This window comes from Peromyscus californicus, unplaced genomic scaffold, assembly GCF_007827085.1.
Source record: "Peromyscus californicus insignis strain IS unplaced genomic scaffold, ASM782708v3 Scaffold_18__1_contigs__length_77618521, whole genome shotgun sequence".
Lineage (NCBI taxonomy): Eukaryota > Metazoa > Chordata > Mammalia > Rodentia > Cricetidae > Peromyscus > Peromyscus californicus.
Genome location: NW_026294480.1, coordinates 61,683,061 through 61,704,308, shown reverse-complemented (window position 1 = coordinate 61,704,308; position 21,248 = coordinate 61,683,061). Strand labels below are relative to the sequence as shown.

The 21,248-nt window shown below is 43.8% G+C and overlaps 1 protein-coding gene across 7 annotated transcripts in view; it reads right to left on the bottom strand.

Moving 5' to 3' along the window:
* The window catches only part of Rasgrf2 (Ras protein specific guanine nucleotide releasing factor 2), a 228,437-nt gene extending 212,223 nt beyond the window's left edge, over positions 1 to 16,214 (bottom strand). For 3 of the 7 annotated variants that reach the window (XM_052743597.1, XM_052743598.1, XM_052743600.1), the window contains exon 1: positions 15,605 to 16,212. In XM_052743597.1, the coding sequence (XP_052599557.1) occupies positions 15,605 to 15,892 (288 nt within the window). In that variant the 5' untranslated portion in view covers positions 15,893 to 16,212. Of the gene's footprint in view, positions 1 to 15,604 lie in introns of all 7 variants that reach the window. The other 4 variants (XM_052743599.1, XM_052743603.1, XM_052743602.1 and 1 more) reach the window with 3 other exon arrangements.
* Positions 16,215 to 21,248: the final 5,034 nt, after the last annotated feature.

Here is a 21,248-nt window from a genome sequence, read left to right as displayed (position 1 = left end):
ATAGAAACTATCATGGAATTCAAGGAAAGCAAATATTAAATAAAACAACAGCTCTTAAGCTTCAAGAAGATGGTGAAAGAGGAGACTAGCTGGGACAGGGCTCCTAAAAGGAGTGCATGCTCAGCAGTGACAGCCTTGGGTTTCATTCCCAGAACCCACGAATAAACAGGAGACTCTCACTTCTCACGGTTTCCCTTGTTCATTTGTTTACATGGCTCTACCAAACTCACCAATTACTCACAAATATCCTCCGAATGCTCCTTGAAGTATTGTGCACAATAAGGCAAAATATTACAGTATGAAAGCAAACTATATGTCTGTCTATGGACGAGTGCTTATTATATATCTGCATGGTAGAAATTATGCTATAACGTCATCACAAACTGTATTCAAGAGATAGTTACTGTATGCTCACAATATAATGTTCAGGATAAAATCAGTATATGAGAAAAAAAGCAGTAGACAATTTCTGCACAAAATGCAATTCAAATTATGACCCCTTTTCAAATTTCTATGTATTTTATACACATGCAGAATAACACCTCTGAGGGAAACTCCTATAACTCAATACATAGTTTTTTCCAAAGAATGGAATTTCAGGAGATTTAACTATTTCCTCCATAACTCTCTGTGATTTTCAAGTTTTCCCAAATAAATGCTGCTTTATAAATGGAAAATTGGTTTTTAAAATGTTCTGCTAGGACGGTATTCCATCCCAAATGAAAGAAAAGTATAGACGTTGTGTGGATGCACATCATTTTCTCTGTCCGTGTACAGTGTTGACATTCTCAGGAAAAATAAATTCTACTTTTGAAACACAAATACAAATTTATCTACTTGTTTAAATAAAATGTTAAGTCTTACTTTAGTACATATAATATGTTCATCACAGTCAGGAATGTCTATACACCAGAAAGAATTCATACAACCAAGATCAACTCCTTGCTGGCCTGGCTTTAAGGTAAATGATCCTGCAGTTCATAAAAGTACTCTTCCCTGTAATCTATGAGAGAAGAATAGAAAGAATAAGTCCTCTTCTTTCAACATCTTATTGAGAAGTTCACTGTCAATTACACATTCCCAACAAAGCTTCAAAGATGTCCAGAAAATAGATAGATGATACATAGATAGATGAGTGATGGATAGATAGATAGATAGATAGATAGATAGATAGATAGATAGATAATTGATTGATAGATAGATAGATAAATGTACAGATAGATGATACATAGATAGATAATAAATAAATGGTAGAGACAAATAGTTATATGATAGATAGATAGATAGATAGATAGATAGATAGATAGATAGATAGATGATGGACAGAAAGATGATACATAGATAATAGATGGTAGAGACAAATAGTTATATGATAGATAAGATTAGATAGATAGATAGATAGATAGATAGATAGATAGATAGATAGATAGATAGACAGACAGACAGGAAATCTTCTGTTCAGAGTCTTCTGAGATGACAGAGGGTGCTGATTTCTGCATCTTTGGTGGCAAGCACCTCAGGGTGCTGGGCAAGCACCATGCAGGAAGCCTGAACTACAAGTCTAGACAGTGGGGTTCCCCTGAGACTGGCAGCCAGCCCCCATTCCCTCAGTGCCCTAGCTCTCAGGGCCTTGTCCCAGCACAAAGATTGTAGATGTCTGTGAAGTAGCTTAAGGCTGAATAGAAGACCACAGACAGCTTTGCTTGACTGGTGTGCTTTTAGGAATCTAGGGCAGAAACAGCAGCCTATACAATGGGTTTAATGAAAGGGGCCAGGACAGACTAAGCAATGTTCTATTCTTACTGCAAACATGCCCTGTTTCAGACTACGAAGAATAAGACTGGAGACAAAAACTTTTCCTCCGCACCATAGATTTTTTCAAGCTCAGCAAATACTGGCAGAAGCCTGGGTCCTAGACACCAGGCTTGCTATTTAGTAAAAGTCTGTCCTGGGTGAATCACTGAACTGATCTCTGAGCTCAGCATCCTAATCTGCAAAGTAAATGGGACAATCATCTCAAAGCTCTAAAGACTGAAGGAGGTAATATTTACAGTGCTTGGATCATTGTTAACCTGCATTAGCATGAAGTTAACAGTAGTTGGACTAGGGAGGTAGCTCAGCAGATACAGCACGTGCTGTGCAAGCAAGAGGACCTGAGTTTAGATTCCCAGCACCCAGGCAAAACGCTGGGCACCCATCATCCCAGTAGTGGAAGGGCAGAGACTGGTGGATCCCTGGAGCTCACTGGCCACCCAAGCTAGCCATATTGTCCAGCTCCAGGTTCAGTAAGAGAACCTGTCTCAGAAAATAAGGTGGAGAGCAATTGAGGAAGATACCTGTGCTGGCTGGTTTTATGCCAACTTGATACAAGCTAGGGTCATTGGAGAAGAGGAAACCTCCATAAGATCGAGCTATAGGCAAACCTGTAGGGTATTTTCTTTATTAGTGATTGATAGGGAAGGGCCCAGCCCATTGTGGATGGTGCCATTCCTGGGCTAGTGGTCCTGGTTCTATAAGAGAGCAGGCTGAGGAAGCCATGAGGAGCAAGCCAGTAAGCCGCACCCCTCCATGGCCTCTGCATCAGCTTCTGCCTCCAGGTTCCTGCCTTGTTTGAGTTCCTGCCCTGACTTCCTTCAATGATAAACAGCGCTATGGAAGTGTAATCCAAGTAAACCCTTTCCTCCCCAAGTTGCTTTGGTCGTGGTGTTTCATCACAGCAATAGGAACCCTGACCAAGACACTACCTGACATCAATCTCTGGTGTTGGCATATGTACATGTACCCTCATATACATGCACATGAACACATACCCATAATTAATTAACCAATTAACTAATTCTTAGAATATAGTGTAATGCAAAACAATGTTCACGTGAAAACTGAGAAGTTAGTATTCTAAATCAAATTATTGCTTTATTTTACTTCCTAAGAAGAAAAGGATTGACTTAGACCTACAGAAAGATAAATGTTTTAAATTAAATGCTCATTGACTAATGTAGATGGCAAATAGACAGCTCTCCAGATATCCAGATATAAGAAAACTTTTTTTAAAGTATAAATTCATTATGGGGGGAATAGATAAGGGTCATACCATGGACCTTCAAAATATATACCTCATGGCCCATGAAAATTGTAAAGGTAAATACCTATAAAAGATGATATTGTAACTGCAGAATGATCTTTCTATTTTATTTTGTGCAAATATATAAGGTTCAAAGATACTCAGAGTCAGAATGATAAAGATCAGTTTTAATTTGGCTTCTTACTTGTTTATAATTATTGAGCTGTAAGTAATAAACAGGTTTGTTTTGAGAAGGAGAAAAAAATAAGATAACTTCTCCACCCTTCGACAAGGAGTTCCACACATGTTTGGACCACCATAAACCGAGGACTTGTCAGAGTCAGACAAGTGCTGGGTGACATGAAGGAAACAGTGTCTTCCAGACACAAGAGTTGTGGACACAGGCACTTAGAGAGCCTGTGACGCATACACAGGACCTCCACAGGTCCAAACCACACAAAAGCCCTGCACAGAGAGGGTGAAGCGGACACAAAGTCTCACCTCCATTTGGAATTGATATCTGCTGAGAAAGGGAAAATGAGCTTCCTCCAGTGGAGTGAGTGGTACTGGGCACAGCTACCAAACTCCAGGTCAAGCCCCATGCCCAGGAGGAGCTGACCAGCACAAAAACAGATCCCATGTATTTTGTACGCTTTATGTTTTGGTTTGGTGTTTTTTGTTTTGTTTGTTTTGATTGGGTTTTGTGGGAGTGGTGTTGAGAGAGAGAAAAAGCATAAAATTCGGTGGGGAGAGAGGTGTCCAGCTTCTAGGAGGAGTTGGGAAGGGGAAATAAAATGATCAAAAGTACACTATATAAAAAGTTTTTAAATAATAATTTAGAAAAGAAAAAAAATGATTGCTCAGAGATAGTGTCCAATAGCTTATTGCAGACAGCCCTCCCCTGCTCGCACACTGATAATAGTTTACAAACTGAAAACAATACAAGTGAAGCATGTGTTTGGAAGTATCACTGAGCTAACAAGACAGCCTACGCGTAAGGAACAGATGCCCCAAAGTAGGGGAGTAGTGAGTCTGGGGTCTGGGAAGTTTCTCCCCTCCCAGTATTCTCCAGGACTCAAACACAGTGAGCCAAGAGGTTGAGAAGCAGAGCCGGAAGCAGACATCGCGGCCCTCTTTGGGGGCAGAGGAGGCTAAGGAGGAAGAGTTGTATAAACGCCCTTGGATTCTGAAGAGGACGATGCAGGTGCTGTACTTCAGAAACTGGGGCAAACTGGGAGTAAAGCCCTCACAAAGCCTGAAACCCGGCTGGCCAGCTCAGTCCCAGAATGGATTAATACAATGCCCTGACACTAATTCCTGCAAGGAAGCAAAAGTAAATCCCCTCAGAAAGAAAATAACACCATCGGGGGCCTCAAATGACTTCTGTTTCTCATCCCCAATGTCCAGCATTCAACCGACATTACCAGGCATACAGGCAACTTTGCCCCTGTGTCTTCTTAAAACTGACCACAGGGACCCTGTGCCTCTCTGAGCTGAGACTGCTGTTTTAGGACAGCCACCGGAAGGCTCAGGGAAGAGGACGGGAGGATGGACAGTATATATCCAGGGATGTGCCTGGTCTGAAGTAGTAAGCTGGGCACGGTAACAAGTGTCTGTAACCCCAACTATTGGGAGGCTGAGACTGGTCATGGTCAAGTGTCTATAACCCCAACTATTGGGAGGCTGAGGCAGGAAGATCACAAGTCTAAAGCCAGCCTAAAACTGTAGCAAGGCCCAGATGCAAAACACAAACAAAACAAGAGCAACAAGTGGCCTGTAGAGACTTGAACCTCTCACTCTACTACCCAAAGCTCAGTGAGACTCGTGACACAGAGTCTGACTCCCCCAAAGTCTGGTAGTCCAGGTTAGCTGAGAGCAGTATGACCTGCTGGGGTACGTCAGCTGTCAGCAGCCAACATTTTTGTGGTTACTGCAGGCTAGAGGTGGCACTCACATTTCCAGACTATGCCAGTGGCATCATGGCTCAGCCTTCCACGTGCAAAATGACAGACTGGCACACCATAGAGATCCCATCTTGGCAATATAAACCTGGAAACACATCACGCTGCTAACCGAACTACCTAGAGCACGGACGTAGATGCCCCCCCACCCCCCCACCCCCTCCACCCCCGTCAAGACTGGTTCTCCAGGGGGACCACCTGGCCCCAACCTGCAGGTCAAGTCTCACCATTTATGAAACCAAGGCTAACAATTCATGTACACTTGGGACTCCCAACAAACACTGACCCATCTGTTTCTCAAAGGGATGGGCCCCATCGTAAGAAGCATGGTCTCTCCTGCTTGTGATAGGTGTGTGACACTGAACCTTTAAACTTCTCTTGGGACTAATGGTGCTCTCATCACCACCAATAGTTCCTTGGGTCAGCTGTTTCCAACCTTACTACTGTGGTCCGTGAACTAAGCTATGTGCCCAACAACAGACTGATGGGTATTTTTATTCCCCTCTCCTCATCCATTGGAAAGCAGCTTGACCACCAGATTTAGTATAGAAAGGAATCATCCTTCTTGGCCACTTGCTAGGTAACAATCAAAACAAGTGAGGTGGAGAAAATGATTTTAGGATGCTACAGAGCACAGCATAGACCCAGGTTGAAAACCAAGGATTCTGCCTCCACATGGTCAGACCCCATGCTTTACCTTTCTGCAGCAGCATCAGTCTGACTGGCTGCATCGTGAAGGGGGGTCTTAGGCTGTAAAGCTTAATTCTGGTTCCCTTTCATAAACTGCCCTTGTACATCCTGTGTGGGCCCTTCCACATGAAAGGTGGGCATAGACAGAGGATGGCTGAGCAGAGGGTGAAGTCAGAGTTGGTGGGATGAACGACCTGGTTTTGTGTAGATGGAGAAAGAGCACCAACCCAGCTTCCAGGGAGGCAATACCTTCGACCCCAGGAGGGTGAAGGAGAGAACATTAGAATTGTCTCATTTTGCAGAATCACACTCAGGCCCTTCCTACAAATGGGGAACATCCTATCATGGCAACTTCCAACCACCACAGGCACACGCCACTTATTATTGTGGCTTCTGAGATTTACCTGATGCCTTTGCCACAATTTGACACAATACAGCAGCAGAGAAGGGTCCAGTCTTGCAACTTCTATTCAAGGCAAGTCCAGATATGGTCTTACACTTAAATTTAGATCATGGACAGACAAACTGCCACTAAAAAAATACACCGAACTTGGACTACGTTGAAGTTTATAACTTTTGTTCACCTAAAGATACCATTGAGAGAATAGAAAGTTAAGACATAGAAGGAGACACTGTTTTCATACACATAGCTGACAGTGAATTCATATCTTCATAGATGATAGGATAAACAATGTGTATTTCTGATAGTCAACATTGTCGTGTATAGAAATGGCAGATTGGATGCTTAACAGATAGTTAGATGCTTACAAATCAACTCAATAAAAATTGAGTAAAGACTGAGCAGGCAGTAATTACCCAAAGGATTCTCAACCTTGTTGTTTTTTGGGACAATGCCTCTCCACGTAACCCACACTGGCCTCAAACATGGGGATCCTGCCTCAGTGTGTTGAGATTACAAGCACAAGCCACTGTGCCAGCTTCAGCCTCATTATTTATCAGGTAAATTTAATGAAAATAAGGCATTACTATATGTTTACCCATTGACAGATGGAGACCAAAGGCCACGGAATGTATATAAACCTATGTACAGCTGGTTGGAGCATAGCAATACAAACAGCTGTACTGGAAGTTGAACAGTAATACTAAAGCTAAACATTCATATGCTCTATAAGCCAACACTTTTATTCCTGTGCATGTCTACCCAACAGAAATGCACACATACATGTGTATGTTTCAAAAACCTGCATATGGATTTGCATAGCATTACTCATAATAGCTCCAACTCGGGAGCATATCCCCCATGCTCATTTACAGTAGGATGGATAAAGAAGCTGTTGGTCACACACCCAGTGGCGTGCAGAGTAGGGAGAAAATTCATGCATCCAGAAACATGGTGGGATCTGTCCAGTAAGACGCTTGGGGAAAGAAGCCTGCCACAGAACCCTGCGGCATGAGTGTGAGAATGTGAAACTCAAAAGCAAGCCACAGCAATCAATACTGTGATGAGGAAGGATGGTGGCTTCCGTGGTAGCTTCCGTGGTGGGCAATAAAGATGCGCTGGCATGAAGCTGGTTTCTGGAGGGCTGATCATGTCAGTCACTTGGCCTGTGTTTTAGTCGCAAAAATTCGTCTATCTTTTGAAAATTCAAAAAGTAGCTCACTTAAGCTTATGCATTTTCTCCGTGTCAGCTAGATTTTGAAAACTGGGTTTGGTTTAAATTTATTAGTTAAAGAACATTTAAATAATTCTTAAAATATTAGAAAGTAATGAGTAATTATGAACATGCACCCAAGCAGTTCAGGGAGCAGAACAAGAGAAGAGAAAGCAAATTGTATTTTTACAGAGATCTTGGTGATAACGTGAGGATGCAAAATTGCTACTGAAGGGAGACACTGTGGCTTTTCATGCTGCATAATATTAGCATTCGCAACATAGTATTAACTAGCTCGATGAATGCACCCTATACATCAATAATGATGTACGTCACACCCACTAAATTTTCTATGAACTTCCCTGGGGTATCGCCTTGCTGTTTTACAATTAACTCACAGACCAGTGAGAAACCTGTGATTTTTGTTTAAAACCAAATATGAAGTGAGACGATCAGATTCGTTTGCAACAGAATCAAAGCCTGAATTCAGGAGTGGATGAGAGATGCCACAGTGAAAATTCAAGCATTGCAAAAAGACGACAATGCTAGGCATGCTCACTCACACTGGTAATCCCAGTACAGGTGTGGGAGCCTAAAGCACAGGGATTTCTTGGAGTCCAAGACTTGCCTGGGCTTTTTAGTAAATTTCAGGCCAGCCTGAACTATTATATGAGAGTTTGTTTTAGAAAACCAAATAAGTTGGTAAAACTTATGGGTATGGTAACTAGAAGTTAATGGCAACACACTGTAAAGTGATTGGCTAAAAACATTATTCACAGAATAGCTAGGTCCTAATACAGACAGAGAGGTCCTCTGTCTTGTATGGCCTTATGGTATTTGCACTGTTCCTAGCACTCATCTATGACCATTATTTAGGACAACTTGAGTTCACAATTCTCCCTTGCAATCAAAAAGGCATAAAACAATCAGCCATGGGACAGAACCCTATTAACCCTAGAAAAGACCGGCAGTTCTCACATGTGATTAATGAGGTCTTAACAGCTGCCTTAAAATAGTATCAACTCTTGGGTGATGATTTTGAAAGATGGAGGAAACACTGGCTGATGGATGGTGCCCTTGGTGTTGTAAAACTACAAAGACGTGGATGTGGAGATGCATTGGGGGCAACGTTTGTGCTTGATTCTAAGTAAGATGGGTGCAAAACCAGAGGCACTTGGTAAATGCACCTCAGTCGAGGGAAAATCCTCCAATGAAAGAGCAGTTGGTAACTTAAATGTTCCCTTGTATAGGGGCCAGTCGTGGCCATCCCTTCATGCCCCGATCACAGGTAAACGACTGAGTGCAAACTTTCTATTCTCCATGTGAAATTGGTTGGAGTTCATCTAAAAGCTATTTCCATAACTTTCACATCTTCATAACAACTGTCTTCAGTTTTTCCTTTATTATAGCATCAAAGAAACAGAAAGATGCCTGCCATTAAAACGATACACATTGTCACAGAGTGAATCATCAGCTACTTCCAAGACAGGTCTTTTTAGAACTACATCTACTGCAGTCTCCAGTGGCAAACAAGAACTAAACCAAAGAGGAAACACTTTTCTATGTGCAAGTGAAACAATGCAATGAGACTGGCTTTAAAATAAGCTCCCCTAGCCCCTACCCTGCCACAAACACACACACACACACACACACACACACACACACACACACACACACACACACACACACACGGAGAGAAGCACAACAAAAAACATATGAAAGATTGTCTAAACTAAATGATGGTATTCCATGAATTCTTGTATTCTATGCATGTCAATTTGTTTTTCCTTAAGAAAGGAGGAAAACCTCTCCCAAATGACTCTAGTAATGAAAACAAAAAGAAAAACAAAAAGTCGAAGGAAGGGATGTAGTAGCAGCTGACAAATTTGCTGTTTGGCTCTATGTTAAAAGCTTGGGTGGACTTGACTACCCATGAAGCCCATGATGGGGGTACTCATGAACCCCTTCTCCTAGGCACTTTCCCAGCCCATCTTGGCATTCTAAGCTCAGAGAGATGACTCAAGATCATAGGTGTTGTATGCAGCAGAGCCAAGATCTAAACCCACACTGTTTTACCCTTGAAGTGAACCATACCCAATTCCTCCCCCTCACCTGGTGACATTCTTCCTGAAATTCTTACAAGTTTTGTTTTACAAGTACCCTCTTGACTCCTGTGCATCACTGACATGGTCTCATCTAACTTCTGTATTGAGTTATAACACCATAAAATGAGCCTTAGATCAAGCTATACCTTTCAGTTCCCACATTGCTAGCCAAAAGAGAGCTTGTGGCTTTTAAATAGCTGCTCTGATAGGAGTGGGGAGACTAGCCCCATTGTTTACATTAGTCACACAAACGGCACCGTCTCAGATACAGTTCAGGAAGTGAATCAGGCATTGTCTAAACTAATCACCCCAAACAAAATAAAGCATTGCTGGAACCCAGCAGCCATACAAAGTACCAGTACCCAGAGTCCCTCCCTCCGTACTGATCCTCAGTCTTGGCAAGGCCTTTTTGTAAGCCTGGCCCACGTTCGTAAGTAAAAGCATGATGTGGGGCTCCACACATTCATTTTTAAAGATAGCTTGTCTTGCATCATTTTAGTTGTGTCTTCCCAAGTCATCAAGAAGTCTGCCTCTCATTGGCCTGCCCTGATGCTGTAACTGTTCTCGGTGGATCTCCCAAACTTCTGCATCCTGTCTCCCACCAGAGTTCAAGAAGAAACAAGTTGCAGAGAGACAATCAACTCAAATGTGATAAATTTTTTTTCTGTCTTTTCCCTAAAAGTGTATCTGGAGCATTTTGAAGCCATTGTGAGGTTTAAGGAAAATGGTTTGAGTCTTTATTTTTCATTGGCTCATGTGTTTTCTAGAAAAAGGAAAATCATATGATCAAGATCTGTCTGCATCTCTGACCCACCTGTGGCACCAATGTTCTCTGTGGAACAAGGGAGAACACACTACATACTACATTGTTCCTAAATATGCATGCAATCGTATTTTAATTCCTGGGGAAAATGGTGAAACCAACTGATGTACTTTTAACTTCTCAATCAGCTAAAATTCATAACTTACACCAGTGAAAAATGTAACAACTGATCTGAAAGAATGCCATGTTTAATCAGGAGCCAAGTGTTCTAACAGGCAAACATTCCACACAGTGCCATGTTCATATTTACACCGTCTCGGCTTTCACTTAAATACTGGCTGTGATTTCACTCTCCCATCCCACACCACATCAAGCCAGGGGTACATTCTGAGAAATGAATCATGAGGAGATTTTTGTCATTGTGTGAACACTGCCCAGTGTGCTCACTGGAACTGAGACGGTGTGGTCCACCACACACCAAGGCTCTGGACATAGTCCTGCCACAGAGGCAGCCGGTCGCTGATGGAAAGGTCATAATGCAATGCACTGCTATTTACAGGCTTGAGTTTAGGTAACTTGGTTTCAGAGAAGAGTTTCTTCTGTGATTTTCACTTACCACATAGAAAATAACGCTTCCCACACTCAGGCAGAGTGGATCTGTAACTCTCATATTTTTAACTTTTTGAAACAGAGGCTTGCTCTATAATCAAGACTGGCTTTGAGCTCACCGCAGTCCTCCTGCCTCAGTCTCCCAAGTGCTGGGATTATAGGCTGGCTCTCTAATTCACATCTGTAAGTGTCACTGTTACAAATGAAAATATACATATATATGTATAACAAACAATTAATATTCAATGGTCAACAGAAACAAATATAAACGTGTATACATCCCTTTCTTAAAGGAGAAATAAACAGGCATAAAACTGTGAAAATTAGGATTTAAGATCTGAGTAAATACAACTTGATAATCCGATTTATTTCATCACAAAATGTCTTTTAAAAACTAACTTTTTCTATTCTATAATATTTAAAATTACATTTACTATGGTATGAATATTTAAGCAGTTTTGGTCAAGAGGGACAAAAATCAACTGGAAAATGTAGTCTGTGTTAGACAGGCAAGACAGTCGTTGTTAACTTCATCCCTTGGAACCAAATATAAAGAGAAAACACTGTCACACTACAAATGCTTCCTTTCCACCTTCCCATGGTGTGAATACATCACTGACTAAAACCCACAGGCCAATGCAGCTCCAGGACAAAGGCCTTTTACACACAGCTAACACCCCAAAGATGAGTTTTCCTGTGTTGTATCTTCAACACTAATCACAATAATCTAAATACTAAAGTAGCCAGAATTAAATAACTAACTTCTGCGAATCTACAAGTTCCTTTTCTTTATTTAACTTTAATGGAAAACAATATTTTGAAAGTTCAGGTAAGAAATCATCTCTGTCCCCCTGATTGTATTTTTGAACATTTTATGAGTTAGCAAATGCCTTTTTTGCATTTTCCCTTTGTTTGTGTTCAGTAAGCAAAAATGGAAAAGAAACTATGGAGTTGACTGTTATACCTCTGTTCAATAGCATGATCTAGAATGAAAATCCCCTCCACAGTCTCTGCACTCTACAAATAGTTCAGAGTTTGCACACACTTCTACCTAATTCAATAAAATGCTGAGAAATCCCTGCCTTGTGGTCAAGTTAGGAAGGTTAAAATGTCTGTCTAGTAATGAGGTGACAGTGCTATCCCAGAACCTGTAATCCCTTTAAGATTAAATCAGCACAAATATGACAAGCATGTATAATTCTTTATGCCTCTAAGGCTGCTCCAAGAAAGGGAATCTAGGCTGAATACAAGGGCAGATGACGAAGAAGAAAGACAGTCTCATTACTATACATCTCTCCTGCTTCAGGCAAGATGAATATGGCTACTTAAGTAGACCAGAGTAGCTGGGCTGTGTACTCTGACCCTAAGTGCAAACACTCACAAAGCTCTCTCCACTGAAGTGAAGGAATGTCACATAAAAATGTCACATAAAATGTCACTTTTCTATGAGTGTTTGATGGCCTGTGGTTGTGTTTCTCAAGACTCAGCAATAATCATTTGACTAGTTTTTAAATAAGAATGAACTAGTGATTCACACATTATACCCCCAACTCCTAGCTCATGCAGATTTTTGTCTTGGTTTGTTTGTTTTTTAATTTGAGCTCAGTGGATTTAAATACAGCCTCCCCAGCAAAGCACTCTTCAGCATGGTTAGTCTTCATTTCTCGAGGTGGACTTTGGCTCTCTAGAAGCCTGAGTTAGCACAGGTTAAAATGAAAGTAAAGAGACCAACAAAGAGGAGGACGTCTCCAGGAGCTAAAGAGAATGCCGAGTTAGACAAGATGGTGGACGGTCCCATGTCAGAGCAGAGCGCACAGAACGCGCTCGCTAAAGAGGGAAGTTTCTCACTTGCCCTAAATGGGGCTTACTGAGGACGAAGTACAACCAGATACATATTTGAAAAAAGAAACATTCTTTTGAAGGCAATGAATCACTTTAAGCATTTTTAAACAAATTCATTTGATTATATCATCTTTACTGTTCTAAAGAAATAGCCACCGTGGGAATGTTGGTAAGACAGTCTAGCAATATCCCAGGAACATACCAGAGAAAAATCCTAGAACACCATGAACTCAACGGAGCAGCACAAATATTCCTTCAGCCTGGGCATATTTGGAAAATAAGCTTATTGACAAAAATAAAAGAAAAATTCAAGGTTTATGTTTTGGTCCATTTTCTGAATTTTTTCTTTTCTCTCTCTTTTTTTTTTTCTGTCAATGCACTTAATTTGAAATATTATTTGGATAACGAAAACCAAGGGCATTTCTTCTTATGGCTTAGCTATAAAGACACTTAGCTAGAAGTTTAAAGTGATTTGAATAAGAAAGAGAACTCAACAATTAGAGGTGGTTTAACAGCAAGAATAGGATCACTGCTGTATCAACCAAAGACACCGGATTCCACCTCTGTGAGTGAGAACCGCCATGCCGCTGGCTCAGCCGAGAGCGTTCCTGAGAGGTTTGTGCGGCTGCTGACCTGAGTCTCAGAATGCCCATTTCCATCATCTTCGTCCTTAGCTTTTCAAATGCAATGTTTATTACTGTGTATTTGCGGTTCACGTTCTCTACGTGGCAAAAATGTTGCACTGTTTTTATAGCCTTAGAAACAGATGATCAACAGCATTGGGAAGGGATAGAATTAGCTGGAGGGAGGTCAGCTGCACATACTATACCCTTAAATGGGATGTTTCTCCTTGTTTCTTATTCCCAGTTGCACATACTAGGCACTCAGATGGGAGGTTTCTCCTTTTCTCTTATCCCATAGTGTCTCTTCTTAATTCTTCAGTCACCTCTAGGTAGCAGTGTTCCAGAAAAGCATTGCTCACTTAGGCTAACCAGAGTCAAACAGTGTTCCTAGCATACAGCAAAATTTCAAAATTCTCCAAGACCATCTTCAAATCCTTTCTGGAATGCTTGCGTCATCACATCTCAGTTTTATCTACAAACCCCGAAGGTCCCAATTCCCAGCCTCCCAGATTTGCATAAGATGACGAGCACCTATAACTCATGTGATGGTAAAGAGAAAAATCTTGCATATGACGACCTGTCTAGAACTCCAGCTACTCAGGCCTTTCAATTCTCTGTTAGAGTCCGGCTTAAAGACAACTGTCCTGAAGATGACCTTCAGACCTTCTCCAGCACAGAAACAACGCTTTACATACAATGTTAGCGGGATTGAGCTACAAACGCTTTAAGAGTTCTCTGAACTCTGCTCCTGAGTAACCAAGAAGTGGTGGGTGACTTGTGAACTTAAGAATAAATACAAAGGGAAAAAATGGTTTGGAGTCAAGTCAGTGATGTGTGTTCAAACTATTTTAAAAGACCCTCTTTGATTTCAGACATAATAGCACTTAAAATCCGTTTGGGGAGATTCTTGTGGGTCTTCTAACACTTACTATTCAAACACACACACACACACACACACACACACACACACACACACACACACACACTTTAAAAAAAAATCGGTTTCCTCAAAACTCTTCTTAGATTCCAGACTGCCCAACTTGGATTTTCCCCATTTCTAATACCTGTATCTGCCAACTTAGAAACTAGTTTCCCAAATGACTGAACGCGCCTTCAAAAGTCAAGGGCATCCTTTTCATTTCGAATTCCTAGCTCTTCTAATGTGTTTAATCACTTATCATTTACCGAAGTTAATGATTTACAGTGAAAATAAAAACCAATCTTGTGCCTGGTGTCGTTTCAACTCAGAGCTCTGAGTTCTAAGTTTGGTTTTAAGAGAGCAGAAAAATTGGGCGGCCATCCGAGGCACCACTCTGATGTCTGCCGCAGCCTCGGGGCTTTGCAGTAGATTCAATCTGGTCTAACTTGCACGGAAAATTCAGCCTAGAAAAATTTTCTGCAACTACAAAAGCAATCAGCCCCCCCCATCCCCCACCCCACACACAGCTTCTCCTTCTTCCAAGGTAGGGGATATAGAAGCAAATCGAGAACATTCTGGCTGAGTAAAATCCTTAATAAATGAATGGCATTTGGAATCAATATGTTTCTTATTTGCAGGAATGAGGATTCAGAGGTTAACCTAGTGCCTCCCTCACGCCTTGAGCATACAACAAAACCCATTAAAATTACGACCTGCTACTAAAAGGTCGCATTTACTTTAAAGTACAGAGTGTTCTTTTTTAAAATGCCCACGTTTTTTAAACATAGCAAGAACTCAGGGACAAATACTAATCCTCAGGAAACAGGTACACTTGTGTCTTTTGACTGACCTCAGTGGTCAAATGTTTACAAGGTAAAGTGACCTAAACTGTAAAGCATGATTGACAAGGACCAACAGAAGCGCCTTTCTTGGTGGCCTGATTGGTTCCCAGCACCACCAGTGAGCCATCACCTGTAGGTCAAGAACTCTGTCCGTCTCAAACGAGTTTTTTTTTTTTTTTTTTTTTTAAAAAAAAAAAAAAAGAAACCAAACTTTCCAAATAAGCTAGTTCGGTCTCGCCAATCTACATGCAACAGGTGTCAACACACGTCGTCACAGCCACACATCTTTCTGAATGTGATCTAGAGCAGCATGGAGCGGTTAGCGAAGAAACTGAAAGAATCCGACCTCTAAGAGGATTTGAAAAACAAAAACAAAACCAGCCTGGTCCCTAACCCAGCTGATCCCTAGGCGGCGGCGGGGTCAAGGAGTGGAGATGGGGGAATCTGCTCGCTCACCGAGGACATGCGTTGCCCTAGGGGCTCAGGGCACTGCCCCTGCGCTGTCCACGCAGCACCACAGTAAAGCGGACAGAGTCGCCTGGGGCTGGGAGCCAGGGAAAGGAGGGTGCGCGGTACCTGCTTGTCCAGCGCGTCCCGGGCGCCTGCAGGTCCCGCGCTGGTCCTGGGTGGTGCGGGCGTCCGCTCGCAGCTGCAGCCCTCCAGGAGGTACATGCCCGCCGGGCGGCCGCTCTGCTCGCCCTCGAAGTAAAAGAGCACATTCTGGTAGAGAGCGAACCACTTCTCGTGCCAGCGGCTCGCCTCGGCCGCCTTCTTGCTCAGGAAGCCGCGCTTGGTGCCCTCCTTGCGCGCCAGGAAGGCCAGGTACAGGGCGTGCCCCTCGTTGTAGCGCACGCTTTTCTGCATGGCGAGGGCGCGAGGGGGTGTTGGGGTCGCAGCCTCAGCCCCGCGGCGGGGCCATCACGGAGTGCTCTCCCGGGAGGACGCACCCCAGCCCGCCTGCCACAGGGCACCCGGCCCGCCGCCCAGACCTAGTGCGCCGCTGATCCAGGCTGGGGCATCGTCTCCTCCCCGACCGCGCCCTCTCGGGCCCCCGACGCTCCCCGATCCCCGGAAGCCCGGTACCGAGCGGCCCTCCGAGGGCACCCGCACCCGCGCCGCTCCACCCGAAGTTGCGGGAGCCGAGCCCCCAGCGGCGGGCTGCGCAGTGAGGCGCGCGGCAGCCGGAGGACTGTCCTCGGGCAACGCGCTCCGGGAGACAGAAGGTAAAACGTCACGTGGGAGATCAGCTGTAATCGGCTTGGAGACCGATTTAAAGGGTAAAGTCGGCGCGGTGGCGGCCGCGGAGGCGCTGCCTGCTCTCCCCAGCGCGCATCCTTCACTCGCCTGCCAGGACCCTGGCCTCCGCCTCTGCCCAGGCCAACCCCCGATGGGGCAGATCGCCCAGGAGGGGCAGGAGCGTGGTGACACCCAGCCGCTCACAGCAGAAACTCGCGCAAATGTGTCCCCACATACACACAGGCAAACGCATACTGAAGAGACCAGACCCGCACACAAACACACAACGTTCATATTCATACACGAAAGCACACATGCACACAAATACAATAGGCACACGCGCACAAGCGAGTGTGCACTCACAACATAAATTAGCAAATACCCTTTTACCCAATGTTCACGGTCATACACATACAAGTATAACATACAGTCTCGAATAACACACCCCGATGCACACAGATACACATTCACAACTACAAAAATACACTCACTGTATGTGCTTCTCCAAAATCCAAACCCATGAATTTGTACTTACACAGGCCGCTACATATATGTGCATACCTTGGTGCTATCTCAAACACATTCATAGTTATTGTACCCAGTGTATGTATATACACTTATAATCATATGCACATTCACAGAAACATCACACACACACACACACACAAAGAATCATAAACATATGCAAATAAATACATGCCCTCCTAAACCCACTCATCAGATACAAGCTCTTACAGACAGAAAATGGACAGATATGTAGGCACTTAGAGCCACACATTTTTGCAGCCCACCCCATGAGTGAGCATGCACTCACACTCACAAATAGGTTCAGTAGCAGCAGGTGGAGTCACAAGGCGGCTTTGCATAAACCACAATGCTGGCTTTCCAGCTTGTTCCCGAACTGTCGAGTTTAAAACCAGCAGTGGATGTTGATAGGAGAAGTCCAGTGTTCCCAGAAAGCAGATGTGTCAATTCGTTTTGAACACCTGTTAGTTCACGGGATTAAGACTAAAGAAACCAAATGTTACGTATGGAGTTTTAAATAAGGGGGTGGGGGGATAACACTACGAGGGAGACTTTGCTAGCAGGGGCAGAAACTGTCCCCAGAGGCCAAGCTGTCACAGGCTGAGCAGAGTCCCCTGCTAAGACTGGGATTCATTTGATTAACAAACCTTACAGCTACCGCTGGAAAACCAAGATATTCTGCTCAAGCAAAATACAAGCGCAAAAGAAGTGATGTTCCAGATGCTTCGATAGAAAACTGGTGAAATCCCACAGTGCCCTCTTGGATTCTGCCTCACATTCTTTTATTCCCCACAGCCATGTATTAAAATGAGTGGCCAAAAGAGTATTGTGGAAGGAAACAGAATAGTAAAATACTCCTTTCAGGGCGGTGAATTGGTGGTAATACACCTGTCTTGTCCTGTGGTTATGTGCTCACAAATTGATCTCCGCAGGGTCCTGCCTGCTCTGAAAGGGCTATCTTCGCGGAATATTTTAACTCTGCCTCAAACAGCTGAGTGGTTTGCATTTTACTGCCAGGGGAAGCTTCACTATTGACGTCCATGTAACAGGGAAATTGCGCTTTTGAAATGACTGTGGGACAACAGTAGCCATCCTTTTGCATACCTGCATGTAGCTGAAGGGCAGTGTCCTGTGGAGCTGGGCTCAGCCCAGCTGAGAGCTTGCACTGTTATTTAGAGAAAAACAGTTAGGTTGCAGTCCACCCAGTTCTAGAAGCAGGGAGAGGATGAGCACCTCTGGGGCCTTCCTTCCAGCTGCATGCAGCTCTCAGAAGAGGAAACCAGAGGATAACGGAGCAGTCAGAACACTCCAGCTTCAAGCAGAGGCCAGAACGGGTCTCACATCAGAACAAAATACGACAATTTCTGTCCTGAGTGTTCGTACCTGCTGACCTCTTGTGTTCCCTCAGATGTGAATGACTCCTTTCTTCAGTAAGTGCTGTCTCTGACATCCAACTATTCTCCAATGTCTCCTCTGTCTATAGAAATGTCCTTACTTGAGCCCCAGGAGTATTCATTTTTTTTTAATTTTTATTTTTATTTTGCAATACAATTCAGTTCTACATATCAGCCACAGATTCCCTTGTTCTCTCCCCTCCCACCCCCCTCACCTTCCCCCCAGCCCACCCCCCATTCCCACCTCCTCCAGGGCAAAGCCTCTCCTGCAGACTGAGATCAACCTGGTAGACTCAGTTCAGGTAGGTCCAGTCGCCTCCTCCCAGACCGAGCCAAGCAATCCTGCATAGGCCCCAGGTTTCAAACAGCCAACTCATGCACTGAGCACAGGACCCGGTCCCACTGCCTGGTATGTACTCACTCATAGGAGGATACTAGATGTGGAACAGGGATGACTGGACTGCTACTCACATCACCAGGGAGGCTACCTGGAAAACAGGACCCCAAGAAAGACACGGGGATCGCCCAATGACGGAGAAATGGAATGAGATCTACATGAACAGCCTGGACATGAGTGGGGTAATGAAGGGCAAGGGTCGAGGGAAAGAGAGCTTAGGGGAGCGGGAGATCCCAGCTGGATCAACAACAGAGAGGGAGAACAAGGAATAGGAGACCATGGTAAATGAAGACCACATGAGAATAGGAAGAAGCAAAGTGCTAGGAGTATTCATTTTAACCCTTGACTGATCTCACCTTCTACTCTGTGAAGTGCTGTGGGCCTCATTTGCCTGGGAAAATGAAAGAAGAAAAGCTCTGTTTTCCTCCATGTTTTGGTTGATGACTGTAACATAGTTATTGTTATAGTTCTCATATATCTCTCATCTAACCTGTGAGATCTGGTGGAAAAGATCCCCGAACTCCATAACTCCCTGGCCCCTTCAGGAAGACACAGTCCAGGGATGCAGTTTCCAGTGGATGTAAGAGCTGAGGGTCCACAGAGGCCCCAAATCTAAATAACAGTGCAAGCTCTCAGCTGGGCTAAACCCAGCTCAACAGGACACTGCCCTTCAGCTACACGAAGGTATGTAAAAGGATGGCGACTGTTGTCCCACAGTCATTTCAAAAGGGCAATTTCCTTGTTACATGGACCTCAATAGTGAAGTTTTCCCTGACAGTAAAATGCAAATACATTGTGTGTGTGTGTGTGTGTGTGTGTGTGTGTGTGTGTGTGTGTGTGTGTGCCTGAGTGTATGCAAGTGAATGTGTTATGCATGCCTGTATGTGGGTGTGGGTATACATGTAGAGGTTAAGACAACCTTAGTTGTTGGTCCTCAACCTTGTCTGAGTCAGGTTCTCTTTTTCTTCCCCACCACATACGCCAATTTCTACCTTCCATTTCACCAGAGCAGAGTGGCGATTGCAGATGCACAATACCTTGTCTGGCTTTTATGTGGGTTCTAGAGACCCTAATTCATGTCTTCACACGTGCATGGTAAGTGTTTTGCTCTACAGAGCCATCTCTCCAGTCCCTATAGTGGATTTTGATTATGGAAATTCACTGCAACAGTTATTGGCCAGAAGTTTATGTCCTCAGTACTATTCTGGAGTGGTATGGAATGGTGTGCCTCATGCTATCAATATGCTCAATCCAGAGGAGGGTTTCATGGTTAGGAACCATGGTTCTGAGTAACAAAGCTAGCTCCTTAATAAATACAGTGTCTACAGGGAGAGTTTATATGCAGTAAGCGACTAAGTGATCCATAAATATTTCTAGATTAATTTATCCACGGGTTATTGAATTGTTAGAGACAACACCAACATCTCAAATTTAGATCTTTCTGCAAGACTGTAAGGGGTGAAAATGACTAGGAAGCCATAGCCAGTAGTGTGCATCAACCTCTGTGGGCCCTCAGGTCCTCCATCCACTGGAAACTGCATCCCTGGACTGTGTCTTCCTGAAAGGGCCAGGGAGTTACGGAGTTGAGGGTGCTTTCCAAAAGATCTCACAGATTTAGCAAGGGGTTCTGCTCCATGTAGATGGGGACAGGCTCATCCATGCTTTCCTTCTTGCATTTCAGGAATTTTTTTCCTGAGAGGGTCAACTCATGGTGGTTCTTTGAGATCAAAAAGTGTTTCTCACTGATAATTCTGAGAACATTCTATTTGCCCATTTCCAGACAAATTAAGGGGAAAAAAAACCCCAGCATTGAGCTGCCATATCTAGAAACTCTGATTACTATTCCCAGGAAGAGGTACAATTTAGGTTAAGTTCACAAAAATCATGAGGAAGGAGGAGAGAAGGATGAGGAGGCCAGAGGGTCAGAGAAGATAAGAAGAGAGGGGGAGGGGAGAGAGAGGGGGAGGGGAGGGAAGGGGAAGGGAAAGAGTGAGGGAAGGAGAGAGGGAGAGAGAGAGAGGGGAAAAGAGGAAGGAGAAATTTTATCTGAGCTGTCCAGAATGCTTTAGTTGGTTAGTGGGAAGAATTCAGCCTGAGCTTCAGGATTTCGGGATCCCAAACTCAGGTCTTATCTCTTGGGCACAGAAGGGGGTTTTCATTCATTACACCTTTCCCTAAATGCTGTTGTCTGTGGAAATCTGAATGGACTCCTTAAGTTTCTATAAGTGACCTTCCCCTGTGATTCCTGTCATTTAGAAATGGCTCAGCACTGGGGGCTTGGGGGCATGCCTTGCTGTAGGGGTAAAGAAACGCTTCCGTCACTCTCTGAAGGTCAACTGGACTGAAGTGGCAAGACAAACAAATTGGAGAAAACAGTCACACAGTGTAATTACCCACAAGTCCAAAGTGATCCAGAAACTTCATTGGCCCTTTTCTGTAGTAGAGAGGGAAAGGAGAGTTGTAGACAAGTTTAAGGGGCCTGCATGATGACCAGCCAAACAACTGGTCCTAGAGACAGTCACTGGAATTTGAGGGAGCCCAAAGAACAAACAGTATCTTATTAGGAAAGTCTGTCTGGGAGTGGGGAAACTCTCCAACTGACTGGATCCAGATAGACAGGGAGGCTCAGGATGGAGAGGGAAACACTTGTGTTCCTTTTCAATCTACT